At 44.8% G+C, this 17,233-nt stretch overlaps 1 protein-coding gene across 2 annotated transcripts in view; it reads right to left on the reverse strand.

Annotated features, from left to right (window-relative positions):
- Positions 1-704: 704 nt before the first annotated feature.
- Positions 705-17,233, reverse strand: part of mindy4b (MINDY family member 4B) — a 48,769-nt gene continuing 32,240 nt past the window's right edge. For both annotated transcript variants that reach the window (XM_055879365.1, XM_055879366.1), the window contains 6 exons: positions 17,153-17,218; positions 16,929-16,999; positions 3,302-3,374; positions 2,851-3,027; positions 1,949-2,129; positions 705-1,558 (listed from right to left, as the gene is read on the reverse strand). In XM_055879365.1, coding sequence (XP_055735340.1) covers positions 1,416-1,558; positions 1,949-2,129; positions 2,851-3,027; positions 3,302-3,374; positions 16,929-16,999; positions 17,153-17,218 — 711 coding nt within the window. In that variant the 3' untranslated portion in view covers positions 705-1,415. The remainder of the gene's footprint in view (positions 1,559-1,948; positions 2,130-2,850; positions 3,028-3,301; positions 3,375-16,928; positions 17,000-17,152; positions 17,219-17,233) is intronic.

A 17,233-nucleotide genomic window follows, 5' to 3' on the forward strand; every position in this document is an offset into this window, starting at 1 on the left:
TTATATTGCAATAGCGTCTAATTTCGTCAATATCGTCATCTTTCTCATGATTATGGTGGACATATTTAATTCCCAGGTTGTACAGTATTTTCTCTCAATGGACTTCCACGGCTGCGTTTAGACAAGCAACCCAATTCTGATCTTTTTTTTATTTTTACGTATTGGTCTTTTGACCAGTTAGATCAGGCCTGAAAAACATCTGGTGTCAAAAAATCTGATGTGATTGGTTAAAAGACCAATTAGCGGACAAAAAAGATCTGAATTGGGCTGCTTGTGTAAACAAGGCCCACGGCACGAGGATTACACAAGAAAGTAGGCCTATAGTTTGAGTGTGTACAGTCCCCGCCCAACAGTTAGGCCTATTGTGTTTGTGTAATGAAATGTAATGTAAAATTGCAAAGTAAGGGATCATTTTCTTTCAATATTTTGTAGCCTGGTTATAGACCTATTGACATACAGAGTAACAACATTGCAAATATTGTCAGATTCACTGTCTGACAAGACTGGATAAAGGGAACATAGTACACATACAGTATACCCTACAATCACTTTTTTACCTTTAACATACAGTGCTTTCGGAAAGTATTCCGACCCCTTGACTTTTTCCAACTTTTGTTACATTACACCCTTATTCTAAAATGGATTTTAATAAAAATCCTCAGCAATCTACAGACAATACCCCATAATGACAAAGCGAAAACAGGTTTAGACATTTTACCAAATTTATTACAAATAGAAAACAGAAATACCTTATTTACATAAGTATTCAGACCCTTTGCTATGAGACTCGAAATTGATCGTCCTTGAGATGTTTCTACCACTTTGATTGGAGTACACAGTTAAATAAAGGTTAAATAGAAAAAAAACACCTGTGGTAAATTAAATTGATTGGACATGATTTGGAAGGGCACACAACCGTCTATAAAAGGTCCCACAGTTGACAGTGCATGTCACAGCAAAAACCTATGATGGTCAACAACATTGAAAGTATAGTTCTATTTTACAGAACATCTTGTAAAAAAGTACAATAGAATGCCTGACAAATCATACACAGTAGGAAATTCTTTACATTGACCTCTTATCTTTCTATGACCGGGATCCGATCGCGTTTTATCGATAACGCTCCATTTAAAGGTAATTTCCGATTAAGCTGACATACTGTATATGCAGTGTTTACTGTGAACGCAGGAATATAGCCATTAAATGGTGCATTTACGCAAAGCATGATAGGTTGAATCCCGGCCTAAGCTGTAAAAGTTGCAAACACACTTTTTGTGTTTTCGGCTGGAACTGAACATTTAGTTGCTTTCTTAAATGGGTTGGTAGCATAAGGACGCCTTCAAACCAGACAAACGAATGCATTAAAAAAATGATTAGAAATCCAGAACATTACGATCATCAAGTATCTTCCCTGGTCAGAAAAAAGGCATGGTTCCGTTCCAGTCGATGGCAGCTCCCTCCCATTTGGTCCTAATGGCCATCTCTACAGAGGGAAACCTCTTCTCTGGGTCTCCCTGGGTGTCCTTGATCCCTACCTCCCAGTGGTGGGAGTGAGTGTCTGTAACAAGAGAGGTGTTAATTAACAGTAAAGACACGAGTGCTGAATCCCAAATGAACCCCTAGCCCCTAACCTCTAGGCACTTGTATAGATCTGAGAGGATTGAATAAGCTAATAATAATATATTATATAATAGTATATATATAATAGTATTAATAGTAAGCAGGGAATAATTCTGGGCCCTATGCCCATTGTTATTTGTGAGATGACACTCAAGCCATCATTTAGCTTTGATAAGCAAAAGTGTAATCACTTAGACCTATAGATTATTAAGATGCAATAAAATTCACATCACACATTATATTATACTCAATATTGATACTGAGGGGTACATGTATGTGAATATATCAAATGGTAGTCAGAGATACAGGTACATGTAGTCCACCCTACCGATGGTCAGCAGGGCTGTGCTTTGTTGCGATGGCTGGCCATTGTAGAAGTACATGTGGAACAGGTGCTCCATCTTCCAGTCAGAGAGCAGGGAGCGGTTGGGACTGAAGAGGACGCTGTAGGTGCCATTGATACTGCACACCCAAATTGGCAACCTTGGTGTTTTCAGCATGCTTCCAACCTAGAGGGCGCCATAGGGCACAGATGAGAGATCTACACCTGGACCCATATTTACAAAGCGTCTCAGAGTAGGAGTGCTAATCTAGGATCAGGTCTCCCATGTCCATGTAGTCTTAAGCTTTGTTTAAATTGGGGAGACCTGGTCTAAAAAGGCAAACTTGATCCTCGATCAGCACTCCTACTTTGAGACGCTTTATGGATATCGGCTTAGAGCAGTGCATCTCATCCTTTTTTGGTGCAAGGGACCAGCAAGCTATGATGCTGCCTCTTTGGAGGACTGTAGATCAAAATGAACACTGTAGAACTGACAAAATCAGTGTCAACTAAGCATCTGGGGTTCCGATTAGCAACATCCTAAGGACCGGTGCCGGGCCATGGACCAGGTATAGAGAAACACTGATCTAGGAGATCTATTGAGTCATTTCTAGTAGCTCAGCCTCAGCCCTTAAATGACTAATGAAATATCAAAGGACGGGCTAAGAAAGCATGGACAGTTTAGTGCCTGTGGGACCACCATGTTAACTTTGGAAGAGTGATGCTGATCAACAGATCAAAGATTGACAGGCAGGCAGACAGGCTGTAGAGCTGTAGATGCAGTGTCAGCAGCAGGTTAGTGTCTCGTGACAAAATTAATAATTAGCTGGCGAGTGCGCACGAGATTCGGTTCTGGGTGCTGAGATTAGCAGCAGTTACGAAAAGACAGGAAGGCACTGTTACTGTACCATGGGCAGCTTTGTACGTTCCATCAGCTCGCGGCTCCAGTGCAGGTAGCCTACGGCGCTGCGAGCCAGGACCCCGTGTAGAGGCTTCTCCAGAGGGCTGCCGTCATCACCACACTGCAGAGTTCCATTGAATACATTGGGACTGGCTCGGCCCGTTAGCAGCAGATTCATCAGTGCCTGGTGAATACATAGGGACACAGCAGACGCATGATGCTTGTGTGATGGCTAAGCCTTATTGCAATACAAAGCAACAGCAATTTACTGTATATAAAGATATAATGGAATCCGTTTTTGCACAATAACACATTTATGCCAGGAGGTCTATCTTGAGGGAGGTCATAAAGTAGGCTCCTTTAAACTGCTGTGCAACTGTTGATAAAGCAAGGTGTTGTTTCTACATGAAGCCCACAAGCAAGAGTATGGCCCACAAATAAACACTCTTCACACTTACCTGACGACACACAAAGTTGCCAAGGCTCAAATGGAGCAAGTGAGAGGTGGTACAGTCAAGATCCTCCCTCAACCTTTCAAACAAGATGCCTTGATTTAGTTAGTGAGTTAAGTCTTTTCTCTCCAAAAAATGAGATTAATAGAAAATGTCAAGATTAGTCAATTATATTGTTGTCAGGGTGGTGTGTAACGCCACAAAGTCTTTCTTACATGGAACATACTGTATTAACTAACTATCTTTACATTCCCTGAATTATTCACAAACCACGATGCACCTATCATTAAATGGTTGGTGCATTGTGGCTGTTGCTAAGGAGTCGCAAGTGTCAAACGCACGTTAGTTTGCAATTTCGTCATGTAAAAACTGGCACACTAGCATTTTTCACCCCTTACACCAGGCTCGGCAATTTACCTGTAACATCAGGGCCCAGATTCACAAAACTCTATACTTAAGAAGAAACTTGGAAATATGTGAGGTGTGACCTTAAAAATGTGCGCCAATATGCCAATTTCAGTCAGCGCAACTAGGAATATTTAAGGTCGACCAGAAGCTGGTCTTAGTGGTAACGCAATAAGGTTAAAGCATTGATTTTGCAAGAGGAGGCGCACACAGTAGCCTTATGTACCCATTTTATAAAAACATCACAACATCACAAGCAGCAAAACAGTTTGCATGTACCTTTTTTACTTATATTGGACATTCATATTTGTCCAGCTTCTGTGAAAAGTTTGGAGTCATAATGTGTGATACCCTTTGCATGAAATGTGTCAGTGACTGCACTATAAGAAGCCTGTTTAGGAACATCAAGTTATTTAAAGAGACTGCATATTGTTTTTCATTTATCATTTTGTAAAAACAAATGCATCTTCCACTTTCCTCTTTTGGACCTACAGTAGCTGGCAAATTGTGGGAATTCCGATCGCTGTCCGTGGTGCTGAATCCACTTGTAGGCTATATTTGCCTGTTTGTTTACCTTTCATGTGGTAAAGTCATTACTAGCCATATCAACGCCGATGTTAGGCTATACTGTATATTTATTTGGGAGCAGTATAATGGGGAGTGTACATTACCCCTTTAGCTTGGATATTTTTCCAGCTCCTGTGAAAAGTATGGATGTGCGTAAAACCCTCCATAGACTAAGTTGTCTTAATATTATATGCCCACGGAGAGCCAATATGGTGCCTGAAACTGTATTTAGACATAGCCTATTTAAAAAGTTGTTTCATTTTATTAGTGAATGATTCTGTCTTTTTAGGTCTTATTAATAGTGAATTTAATCTTGCTTATTGAAGTTAGGCATGTCCATGGCTCAGACATAATTGTCCTGTTAAAATATACACACACACACTACCAGTCAAAAGCTTTAGAACACCTACTCATTCAAGAGATTCTTCATTTTTACTATTTTCTACATTGTAAAATAATAGTGTAGACATCAAAGGAATGAAATAACACATATGGAATAATGTAGTAACTAAAAAAGTGTTAAACAAATCTAAATATATTTTATATTTGAGATTCTTCAAATAGCTACCCTTTGCCTTGATAACAGCTTTGCACACTCTTGGCATTTTCTCAACCAGCTTCACCTGGAATGCTTTTCCAACAGTCTTGAAGGAGTTCCCACATATTCCCATATGCACTTGCTTTTCCTTGACTCTGTGCTCCGACTCATCCCAAACTATCTCATTTGGGTTGAGGTCGGGGGATTGTGGAGGGCAGGTCATCTGATGCAGCAGTCCATCACTCTCCTTCTTGGTAAAATAGCCGTTACACAGCCTGGAGGTGTGTTGGGTCATTGTCCTGTTGAAAAACAAATCCCACTAAGCCCAAACCAGATGGGATGGCGTATCGCTGCAGAATGCTGTGGTAGCCATGCTGGTTAAGTGTGCCTTGTAACGGTATGACTTGAGGTTATTGTTTGTAGAGGTGCCAGGTAGGTTGTGCTTACCAGAGAAAATATTGATTTCTCCTTTTGATTTGGGAGGGAATGAGTCCCGTCTGGTCTGTCAAGTCTACACCAATACAAAGGACTCTTGTAAAAGTCAGGACGGACATACACTTTTCATAAACACTTAAAACATTGGAAATAACTTCAAAACAACTGTATTATTTTGCATGGGTTGTATTAGCAACATAAATGATCACACACACACAATAATATAACAAATAAATGAGCTCTGGTTCCTCCAGAAAAGTCCTGTACCTCAGGCCTAAAAGAGTCCAGACCGGTAAAGGAGTTCAGGGAACTCAAGTGACCTTAGTCACCCAATGTTTGTCCATTCATAAAAGTATAGCGTAAACCCAGTCTCAATCCTACAATCAAAATATTTTACCACACAACCATAAAGAGTATCAAATCTCAAAACGCCTTCAACTACAACTGACCACATAAATCATCATGGTATACATCACACTAAAACAAATGAAATACCGTATGCAAAAAACGTGTAGTCAGTCGGTCAGTCAGACAATCCAATTCGCCAACAGAGGGGACAGGCCATGAAGAACCAGCGGAGACCAACTGAGATGTGTAGTCCAAAAGGAAGCAGTGAGTGGATCCGATCCTGGTTAAACTTGAGACAAGGCTGCAAAGCACACTTTTAAATACAACAAAACAAACGGAGTGAAGAAGCTTCGGAAGTGAGGGTTGAACACATCCTCATTCTCACCACCATCACAAAACGCACTTTTGCGCAGCTGATGCTGGCTATTTAATTGGGAATTAAAGGGGAAGCCTCCTATTGAAAGGAGAAGCACTGAGACGGTTCAGACAAATTTAGGGCCGTCACAGCATTGAATTCTAAATAAATCATAGACAGTGTCACCAGAAAAACACCCCCACACCATAACACCTCCTCCTCCATGCTTTACAGTGTCAAATACACATGCAGAGATCAACCGTTCACCCAAACTGCGTTTCACGAAGACACAGACGTTGGAACCAAAAATCTCCAATTTGGATCCAGAACAAAGGACAAATTTCCACCGCTCTAATGTCCACTGCTCGTGTTCCTTGGCCCAGCAAGACTCTTATTCTTATTGGTGTCCTTTAGTAGTGGTTTCTTTTCAGCAATTCAACCATGAAGGCCTGATTCACACAGTCTCCTCTGAACAGTTGATGTTGATATGTGTCTGTTACTTGTCTGTTACTTGGGATGCAATTTCTGAGGCTGGTAACTCTAATGAACTTCTGGGTCTTCCATTCCTGTGGCGGTCCTCATGAGAGACAGTTTCATCATAGCACTTGATGGTTTTTGCTACTGCACTTGAAGAAACTTTCAAAGTTCTTGAAATGTTCCGCATTGACTGACCTTCATGTCCTAAAGTAATGATGGACTGTCGTTTCTCTTTGCTTATTTGATCTGTTCATGCCATAATATGGTCTTGGTCTGTTACCAAATAGGGATATCTTCTGTATACCCCCCTACCTTGTCACAACACAACTGATTGGCTTAAACACATTAAGAATGAAAGAAATTCCACAAATTAACTTTAAAGAAGGCACACCTGTTAATTGAAATGAATTCCACGTAACTACCTCATGAAGCTGGTTGAGAGAATGCCAAGAGTGTGCAAAGCTGTCATGAAGGCAAAGGGTGGCTATTTGAAGAATCTCAAATATAAAATATTTGATTTGTTTAAATAAATTGGCTTACTACATGATTCCATATGTGTTATTTCATAGTTTTGTTGTTTTTACTATTATTCTACAATGTAGAAAATAGTAAAAATAAAGAAAAACCCTTGAATGAGTAGGTGTTCTAAAACGTTTCGGTAGTGTATATATATACACATACACTACATTTGTTGTTGTTTCTCTCTAATACTTCTAGCCACCTAGCAATTTATGAAGTTGGCTTTAGTTAGCCCAGATAGGTTCCCATTCTCCCAACCTCCTCCAATTTCAGGCTATCAATCAAGTAAGTTAGACAGACTAGCTACTCTATCTTAAATCAAATAACATTTTATTGGTCACATACACATGGTTAGCATATGTTAATGCTAGTGTAGCAAAATGCTTGTGCTTCTAGTTCTGACAATGCAGTGATATCTAACAAGTAATCCAAAAAATTCCTTATACACACACAAATGTAAGGGATGAATAAGAATATGTACATATAATATATGGATGAATGATGGCCGTGCGGCATAGGCAAGATGCAGTAGATGGTATAGAAAAGTATATACATATGAGATGAGTAATGTAGGATATGTAAACATTATTAAAGTGGCGTTATTTAAGGTGGCCAGTGATACCTTTATTAAGTCCATTTATTAAAGTGGCCAGAGATTTGAGTCTATATGTTGACAGCAGCCTCTCTGTGTTAGTGATGGCTGTTTTAACAGTCTGATGGCCTTGAGATAGAAGCTGTTTTTCAGTCTCTTGGTCCCTGCTTTGATGCACCTGTACTGACCTCGCCTTCTGGATGGTAGCAGGATGAACAGGCCGTGGCTCGGGTGGTTGTTGTCCTTGATTATCATTTTGGCCTTCCTGTGACATCAGGTGCTGTAGGTGGCCCGAAGGGCAGGTAGTTTCCCCCCGGTGATGCGCTGTGCAGACTGCAATACCCTCTGGAGAGCCTTGCGGTTGAGGGCGGTGCAGTTGCCGTACCAGGCGGTGATACAGCCCAACAGGATGCTCTCAATTGTGCATCTGTAAAAGTTTATGAGTGTTTTATGTAACAAGCCAAATTGATGTTGCGCCTACTTCACCACGCTGTCTGTGTGGGTGGACCATTTCAGTTGGTCCGTGATGTGTATGCCGAGGAACTTAAAACGTTCCACCTTCTCCACTACTGTCCCGTTGATGTGGATGGGGGGTGCTTCCTCTGCTGTTTCCTGAAGTCCACGATCATCTCCTTTGTTTGGTTGACGTTGAGTGAGAGGTTATTTTCCTGACACCACACCCCGAGGGCCCTCACCTCCTCCCTGTAGGCCGTCTTGTTGTTGTTGGTAATCAAGCCTACCACTGTAGTGTTGTCTACAAACTTGATGATTGAGTTTGAAGAGTGCATGGCCGCGCAGTCATGGGTGAACAGGGAGTACAGGAGAGGGCTGAGAGCGCACCCTTGTGGGGCCCCAGTGTTGAGGATCAGCGGAGTGGAGATTTTGTTGATTACCTTCACCACCTGGGGGCGGCTCGTCAGAAAGTCCAGGACTCAGTTGCACAGGGATCCAGGGTCTCGAGCTTAATGACGAGTTTGGAGGGTACTATGGTATTAAATGCTGAGCTGTAGTCGATGAACAGTATTCTTACATAGGTATTCCTCTTGTCCAGATGGGATAGGGCAGTGTGATGGCGATTGCATCGTCAGTGGACCTATTGGGGCGGTAAGAAAATTGGAGTGGGTCTAGAGTATCAGGTAGGGTGGAGGTGATATGCTCCTTGACTCGTCTCTCAAAGCACTTTATGATGACTGAAGTGAGTGCAACGGGATAGTCATTTAGTTCAGTTACCTTAGCTTTCTTGGGAACAGAAACAATGGTGGCCATCTTGAAGCATGTGTGGACAGCAGACTGGGATAGGGATTGATTGAATATGTCCGTAAACACACCAGCCAGCTGGTCTGCGCATGCTCTGAGGACGCGGCTAGGGATGTCGTCTGGGCCGGCAGCCTTGCGAGGGTTAACACGTTTAAATGTTTTACTCACGTTGGCCACGGAGAAGGAGAGCCCACAGGCTTTGGTAGCGGGCTGTGTCGTTGGCACTGAATTGTCCGCAAAGCGAGCAAAGAAGTTGTTTAATCGATGTCCGCGACGGAGCTGTTTTTTTTTTGTAATCCGTGATTGACTGTAGACCCTGCCACATACGTCTCATGTTTGAGGTGTTGAATTGCGACTCTACTTTGTCTCTATACTGATGCTTTGCTTGTTTGATTGCCTTGTAGAGGGAATAGCTGCACTGATTGTATTCGGTCAGGTTTCCAGTCGCCTTGCCATGATTAAAAGTGGTGGTTCGCGCTTTCAGTTTTGCGCGTATGCTGCCATCAATCCACGGTTTCTGGTTAGAAAATGTTTTAATAGTTGCAGTGGGTACGAAATCTCCGATGCACTTGCTAATAAATTCGTTCACCGAGTCAGCGTATACATCAATGTTGTTGTCTGAGGCTATCCGGAACATATCCCAGTCCACGTGATTGAAGCAATCCTGAAGCGTGGAATCGATTGCTCAGACCAGCGTTGGACAGACTTGAGCACGGGCGTTCCCTATTTTAGTTTCTGTCTATAGGCTGGGAGCAAAAAAATGGAGTCATGGTCCGATTTGCCGAAGGCAAGGAAGTTAGAATAGCAATGATCCAGAATGCTAGTAGCCTGTGTCGCGCATTCCATATGCTGATAGAATTTAGGAAGTCTCGTTCTCAGATTAGCTTTGTTAAAATCCCCGGCTACAATAAATGCAGCCTCCGGATGTCTGGTTTCCAGTTTACATAGAGTCCAGTGAAGTTCTTTCAGGGCCGACGAGGTATCTAATTGGGGGGGATATTCACGGCTGTGACTATAATCGAAGAGAACTCTCTTGGAAGATAATGCGGTCAGCATTTGATTGTAAGGAATTCTAGGTCAGGTGAACAAAAGGACTTTGGTTCCTGTATGTTGTTGTGATTACACCATGAGTCGTTAATCAGAAGGCAGACACCCCCGCCATTCTTCTTACCAGAGAGATGTTTGTTTCTGTCAGCGCGATGCATGAAGAAACCCGGGTGGCTGTACTGACTGACAACATATCCCGAGTGAGCCATGTTTCACAGAGAATGTTGCAATCTCTGATGTCTCTTTGGAAGGCAACTCGTGCCCTAATGTCGTCCACCTTGTTATCTAGAGATTGGACATTGGCGAGTAATATGCTCGGGAGCGGTGGATGGTGTGCTCGCCTTCTGAGTCTGACCAGTAGGCATCTCCGTTCTGCTTCTCCTGCGGCGACTGCGTTGTTTTGGGTCGGCCTCTGGGGTAAGATCCCATGTCCAGGGTGGAGGTCCGAACAAAGGATCCGCTTCGGGAAAGACATAGTCATGGTCGTAATGTTGGTAAGTTGTCATCGCTTTTACAGTGGGGCAAAAAAGTATTTAGTCAGCCACCAATTGTGCAAGTTCTCCCACTTAAAAAGACGAGAGAGGCCTGTAATTTTCATCATAGGTACACTTCAACTATGACAGACAAAATGAGAAAAAAAATCCAGAAAATCACATTGTAGGATTTTTAATGAATTTATTTGCAAATTATGGTGGAAAAAAAGTATTTGGTCACCTACAAACAAGCAAGATTTCTGGCTCTCACAGACCTGTCCTTCTTTAAGAGGCTCCTCTGTCCTCCACTCGTTACCTGTATTAATGGCACCTGTTTGAACTTGTTATCAGTATAAAAGACACCTGTCCACAACCTCAAACAGTCACACTCCATACTCCACTATGGCCAAGACCAAAGAGCTGTCAAAGGACACCAGAAACAAAATTGTAGACCTGCACCAGGCTGGGAAGACTGAATCTGCAATAGGTAAGCAGCTTGGTTTGAAGAAATCAACTGTGGGAGCAATTATTAAGAAATGGAAGACATACAAGACCACTGATAATCTCCCTCGATCTGGGGCTCCACGCAAGATCTCACCCCGTGGGGTCAAAATGATCACAAGAACAGTGAGCAAAAATCCCAGAACCACACGGGGGGACCTAGTGAATGACCTGCAGAGTGCTGGGACCAAAGTAACAAAGCCTACCATCAGTAACACACTACGTCGCCAGGGACTCAATTCCTGCAGTGCCAGACGTGTCCCCTTGCTTAAGCCAGTACATGTCCAGGCCCGTCTGAAGTTTGCTAGAGAGCATTTGGATGATCCAGAAGAAGATTGGGAGAATGTCATATGGTCAGATTAAACCAAAATATAACTTTTTGGTAAAAACTCAACTCGTCGTGTTTGGAGGACAAAGAATGCTGAGTTGCATCCAAAGAACACCATACCTACTGTGAAGCATGGGGGTGGAAACATCATGCTTTGGGGCTGTTTTTCTGCAAAGGGACCAGGACGACTGATCCGTGTAAAGGAAAGAATGAATGGGGCCATGTATCGTGAGATTTTGAGTGAAAACCTTCCATCAGCAAGGGCATTGAAGATGAAACGTGGCTGGGTCTTTCAGCATGACAATGATCCCAAACACACCGCCCGGGCAATGAAGGAGTTGCTTCGTAAGAAGCATTTCAAGGTCCTGGAGTGGCCTAGCCAGTCTCCAGATCTCAACCCCATAGAAAATGTTTGGAGGGAGTTGAAAGTCCGTGATGCCCAGCAACAGCCCCAAAACATCACTGCTCTAGAGGAGATCTGCATGGAGAAATGGGCCAAAATACCAGCAACAGTGTGTGAAAACCTTGTGAAGACTTACAGAAAACGTTTGACCTCTGTCATTGCCAACAAAGGGTATATAACAAAGTATTGAGATAAACTTTTGTTATTGACCAAATACTTATTTTCCACCATAATTTGCAAATAAATTCATTAAAAATCCTACAATGTGATTTTCTGGAATTTTTTGTCTCATTTTAGTCTGTCATAGTTGAAGTGTACCTATGATGAAAATTACAGGCCTCTCATCTTTTTAAGTGGGAGAACTTGCACAATTGGTGGCTGACTAAATACTTTTTTTGTAACGGCTTTCTTCCTGGGGTGAAGGAGAGGACCAAAATGCAGCGCGGCTAGTGTTCAACATGATTTAATAAAGAAGAGACAATAACGTGAACACTATACAAAATACAAAATAACAAATGTGAAAACCGAGACAGTCCTATCTGGTGCAGAACACAAAGACAGAAGACAACCACCCACAATCCCCAACACAAAACAAGCCACCTATATATGATTCTCAATCAGGGACAACGATTGACAGCTGCCTCTGATTGAGAACCATATTAGGCTGAACACAGAAACAGACAAACTAGACACACAACATAGATTGCCCACCCAGCTCACGTCCTGAACAACACTAAAACAAGCAACACACATAAGAACTACGGTCAGGACGTGACATTTTTGCCCCACTGTATATCCAATAGATCTTCCCAGGTGTATGTAATAACACTTGAGATTTCCTGGGCTAACAATGTAAGAAATAATACGTAAAATAATACATTAAAAAACAAATAACTGCGTAGTTTCCTAAGGACCTGAAGCTGGGCGACCATCTCTGTCGGCACCAAGCGCGTAACGTCTTTGTTTCCTCTGCACGAAACAAAAAAGCTGGCAAGGTTAGTACGCTTTAGAAAAGCAAGCAATTACTAAATGTACTAAATGTCCTTTCAATCTTTTACCCAGACTTTAGCAGAGATGCGGAGAACCATTTTTATTTCATTTAGACAAACTAGCCAGCTCAAGAGGTATGCAGAGAAATATACAGATTTTTTTTTTTACATAGAATTAAGTATAATAACTATGGCTCTAGATTGCAGGAAAAGTGGTTTCAGGTGTTTTAAAAATGCTAAATTCTCCAATTTCCACCCGCCCAGCCATCATCACGTACTTTCTCCCCCCTCAGATTTTTGCCCGAGTGGGAATGCCAGTATATTTCCATTATGAAGCCATGCAATTATTTAGAATATGCAATTATTTAGAATAATGTGGACCACAAATATGTTCAACATGTTTAGCAAATATGGGACAGGCCTACATTTTGTCATTTCGAATTGGAGTTGATGTCACACCCTGGCCTTTGTATTCTTTGTTTCTGTAATATTTTGGTTAGGTCAGGGTGTGACAGGGGGGATGTTTTTGTATGTTTTGTCTCATCTTGGGTGGTTGTATTGTATAGGGGGTTTTGTTGAGTGTATGGGGTTGGGTTTAGTATAGTTGTCTAGGCAAGTCTATGGTTGCCTGAACGGTTCTCAATCAGAGACAGCTGTCATTCATTGTCTCTGATTGGGAGCCATATTTAAGGCAGCCATAGACGGTAGGCTTTCGTGGGTAATTGTCTATGTCTATGTTGCATGTGTGCACTTAGTTCGTTTTAGCTTCACAATCGTTTGTTAATTTGTTCGTTTAGTAAGTGTTTGTTTTTCTTCATTAAAAGAAGATGTCTTTTTTCCACGCTGCGCCTTGGTCCACTCATTCGTCTTATAACGATCGTGACAGAATTACCCACCTGCCCAGGACCAAGCAGCGTGATAAACAGCAACAGGAGCAGCGCATACAGGATTCTTGGACTTGGAAGGAGATACTGGATGGAAAGGGACCTTGGGCACAACCGGGAGAATATCGCCTCCCTCGTGAAGAGCTGGAGGCAGCTAAAGCCGAGAGGAGGCGATATGAGGAGGCAGCACGGAAGCAAGGCTGGAAGCCCGTGAGTAAAACCCAAACATTCCTTGGGGGAGGCTACAAGGGAGTGTGGCGAAGTCAGGTAGGAGACCTGCGCGTAACTCCCTATGCTTACCATGGAGTGGGAGAGTATGGGCAGACACCGTGTTATGCAGTAGAGCGCATGGTGTCTCCTGTACGTGTGCATAGCCCGGTGCGGGTTATTCCACCTCCCCGCACCGCCAGGGCTAGATTGAGTATTGAGCCAGGTGTCATGTAGCCGGCTCAACGCGTCTGGTCTCCAGTGCGTCTCCTCGGGCTGGCATACATGGCACCAGCCTTACGCATGGTGTCCCCGGTTCGCCTACACAGCCCAGTGCGGGTTATTCCACCTCCCCGCATTGGTCGGGCGACGGGGAGTATACAACCAGGTAAGATTGGGCAGGCTCAGTGCTCAAGGGAGCCAGTACGCCTGCATGGTCCGGTATATCCGGCGCTACCTCCCCGCCCCAGCCCAGTACCACCAGTGCCAACACCACGCACCAAGCCTCCTGTGCGTCTCCAGAGTCCTGTGCGTCCTGTTGCTGCTCCCCGCACTAGCCTTGAGGTGCGTGTCCTCAGCCCGGTACCTCTAGTTCCGGTACCACGCACCAGGCCTACTGTGCGCCTCAGCCGGCCAGAGTCTGCCGGCTGCCCAGTGCCGCCTGCACTGTCCGTCTGCCCAGAGCCGTCAGAGCTGCCCGTCTGCCCAGAGCCGTCAGAGCTGCCCGTCTGCCCAGAGCCGTCAGAGCTGCCCGTCTGCCCAGAGCCGTCAGAGCTGCCCGTCTGCCCAGAGCCGTCAGAGCTGCCTGTCTGCCCAGAGCCGTCAGAGCTGCGCGTCTGTCCCGAGCCGCTAGAGCCGTCCGCCAGACAGGATCAGCCATAGCCATCAGCCAGAGCCGTCCGCCAGACAGGATCAGCCAGAGCCGTCCGCCAGCCATGACCAGCCAGAGCCGTCGGCCAGCCATGACCAGCCAGAGCCGTCGGCCAGCCATGACCAGCCAGAGCCGTCGGCCAGCCATGACCAGCCAGAGCCGTCGGCCAGCCATGACCAGCCAGAGCCGTCGGCCAGCCATGACCAGCCAGAGCCGTCGGCCAGCCATGACCAGCCAGAGCCGTCGGCCAGCCATGACCAGCCAGAGCCGTCGGCCAGCCAGCATCTGCCAGAGCCGCCGGCCAGCCAGCATCTGCCAGAGCCGCCGGCCAGCCATGACCAGCCAGAGCCGTCGGCCAGCCATGACCAGCCAGAGTCGTCGGCCAGCCATGACCAGCCAGGATCCGCCGGCCAGCCAGGATCCGCCAGAGCCGCCAGCCAGCCAGGATCCGCCAGAGCCGCCAGCCAGCCAGGATCCGCCAGAGCCGCCAGCCAACCAGGATCCGCCAGAGCCGCCAGCCAGCCAGGATCCGCCCCTCAGTCCGGAGCTGCCACTCAGTCCGGAGCTGCCCCTCAGTCCGGAGCTGCCACTCAGTCCGGAGCTGCCCCTCAGTCCGGAGCTGCCCCTCAGTCCGGAGCTGCCCCTCAGTCCAGTGGCGCCCTCTGGGATGGTATTCAGTCCGGGACTTGCCGTTCCAGAGGCGCCACCAAAGCGGTTAGTGACTATGGTGGAGGGGGGTCCAAGTCCCACACCCGAGCCGCCACCATAGGAAGGCCCACCAGGACCCTCCCCTTCTGTGTCAGGTTTTGCGGCCAGAGTCCGCACCTTTGGGGGGGGTGTACTGTCACACCCTGGCCTTAGTATTCTTGTTTCTGTAATATTTTGGTTAGGTCAGGGTGTGACAGGGGGGATGTTTTGTATGTTTTGTCTCGTCTTGGGTGGTTGTATTGTATAGGGGGTTTTGTTGAGTGTATGGGGTTGGGTTTAGTATAGTTGTCTAGGCAAGTCTATGGTTGCCTGAATGGTTCTCAATCAGAGACAGCTGTCATTCATTGTCTCTGATTGGGAGCCATATTTAAGGCAGCCATAGACGGTAGGCTTTCGTGGGTAATTGTCTATGTCTATGTTGCATGTGTGCACTTAGTTTGTTTTAGCTTCACGATTGTTTGTTATTTTGTTCGTTTAGTAAGTGTTTGTTTTTCTTAATTAAAAGAAGATGTCTTGGCCGCGACCGGGAGGTCCGTGGGGCGACGCACAATTGGGCTAGCGTCATCCGGGTTAGGAAGGGTTTGGCCGGTAGGGATTTCCTTGTCTCATCGCGCTCCAGCGACTCCTGTGGCGGGCTGGGCGCAGTGCGTGCTAGCCAAGGGGGCCAGGTGCACGGTGTTTCCTCCGACACATTGGTGCGGCTGGCTTCCGGGTTGGAGGCGCGCTGTGTTAAAGAAGCAGTGCGGCTTGGTTGGGTTGTGCCTCGGAGGACGCATGGCTTTCGACCTTCGTCTCTCCCGAGCCCGTACGGGAGTTGTAGCGATGAGACAAGATAGTAATTACTAGCGATTGGATACCACGAAAATTGGGGAGAAAAGGGGATAAAAATTTTAAAAAAGAAGAAAAAAAAGAAGATGTCTTTTTTCCACGCTGCGCCTTGGTCCACTCATTCGTCTTATAACGATCGTAACAGTTGATGACACCGCAATACTTGCCTAGTTAAATAAAGGTTACATTAAATAAAAAAATACATAAAAGACCATAAATACAGAACTTGAAGCAACCACATATTTAGCCATGGAGCATGTTCTGATTAGTCATTGAGGGGTCAAGCCTCGACACACCTACAACTTTTCCTCCATCAAAACCGAGCACTTTCGTGCCACTGCCAGCTACTGCACCCATAATTCAGGTTGTGAAAATAGCAAAAGAAATTCTGATACACCCCCAAACCTATAACGCTACTGCCAGCACTAAGATTTACCATTGCGTTAGGTTTCTTAAAATAGAGCCAAGAGTGTAATCCACTCTTTGGGTTAGAAATGTTAAACTTGCCAATATTGGATACATTCTAATGGGTTTTGGATATAAAATGCTATAGTCAGTGGTTGGCAGTGCTTGCCCCGGGCAGGAGCGCACCGGTACTGAATATTGGCACCTCAAATGTTTTACTGCTTGATCTCCTGCACATCTGATCAAATATTAGCACAACATTATTGTGGAGCTCCTGCGCCTAAATATAAACAGTACCGGCAACCAAAATGAGTACCAGCGCCTATTTCAGCCCTTGTCAAGCACTGGTAGCTAGGTAAACAAATCCAAAGCATGGATTGCGGTCTCTCCTAGTCCATCAATTGCTTTCAGGGTGAAGAAACAAATGAGTAATTTTGTAATGTGGGTGAACTATCCTTTTAAGAAGCTCTGGTGTATTGGACTGGTGGTTGTATACCTGGTGATGGTCCTTGAAAGGATTAAGCTGTAGAGAAACAAGATGACTCCATGACTCCCCTCATCTTCAAACTGCAGGCAGGAGGGGGAAAAAAGAAACATGACACTACCCAGTCACCATCCAAAACAGGTTATTTTTGTATTGGTCCAGAAACTTTGGAATCTGGGCAGCCAGTACTAGGAAGTGTTACCCACATATTAGCTAAAAATGACTTGTTTACTCACACACTGGATGTGCTCATAGACAAATTTCTTGACATCCTCTTTCTTGTTGAAACTAAAAAGCTGTAACTGGAAATTAAGAAT

Source organism: Salvelinus fontinalis, chromosome 24 (genome assembly GCF_029448725.1).
Source record: "Salvelinus fontinalis isolate EN_2023a chromosome 24, ASM2944872v1, whole genome shotgun sequence".
In the NCBI taxonomy this organism is placed as follows: Eukaryota; Metazoa; Chordata; class Actinopteri; order Salmoniformes; family Salmonidae; genus Salvelinus; species Salvelinus fontinalis.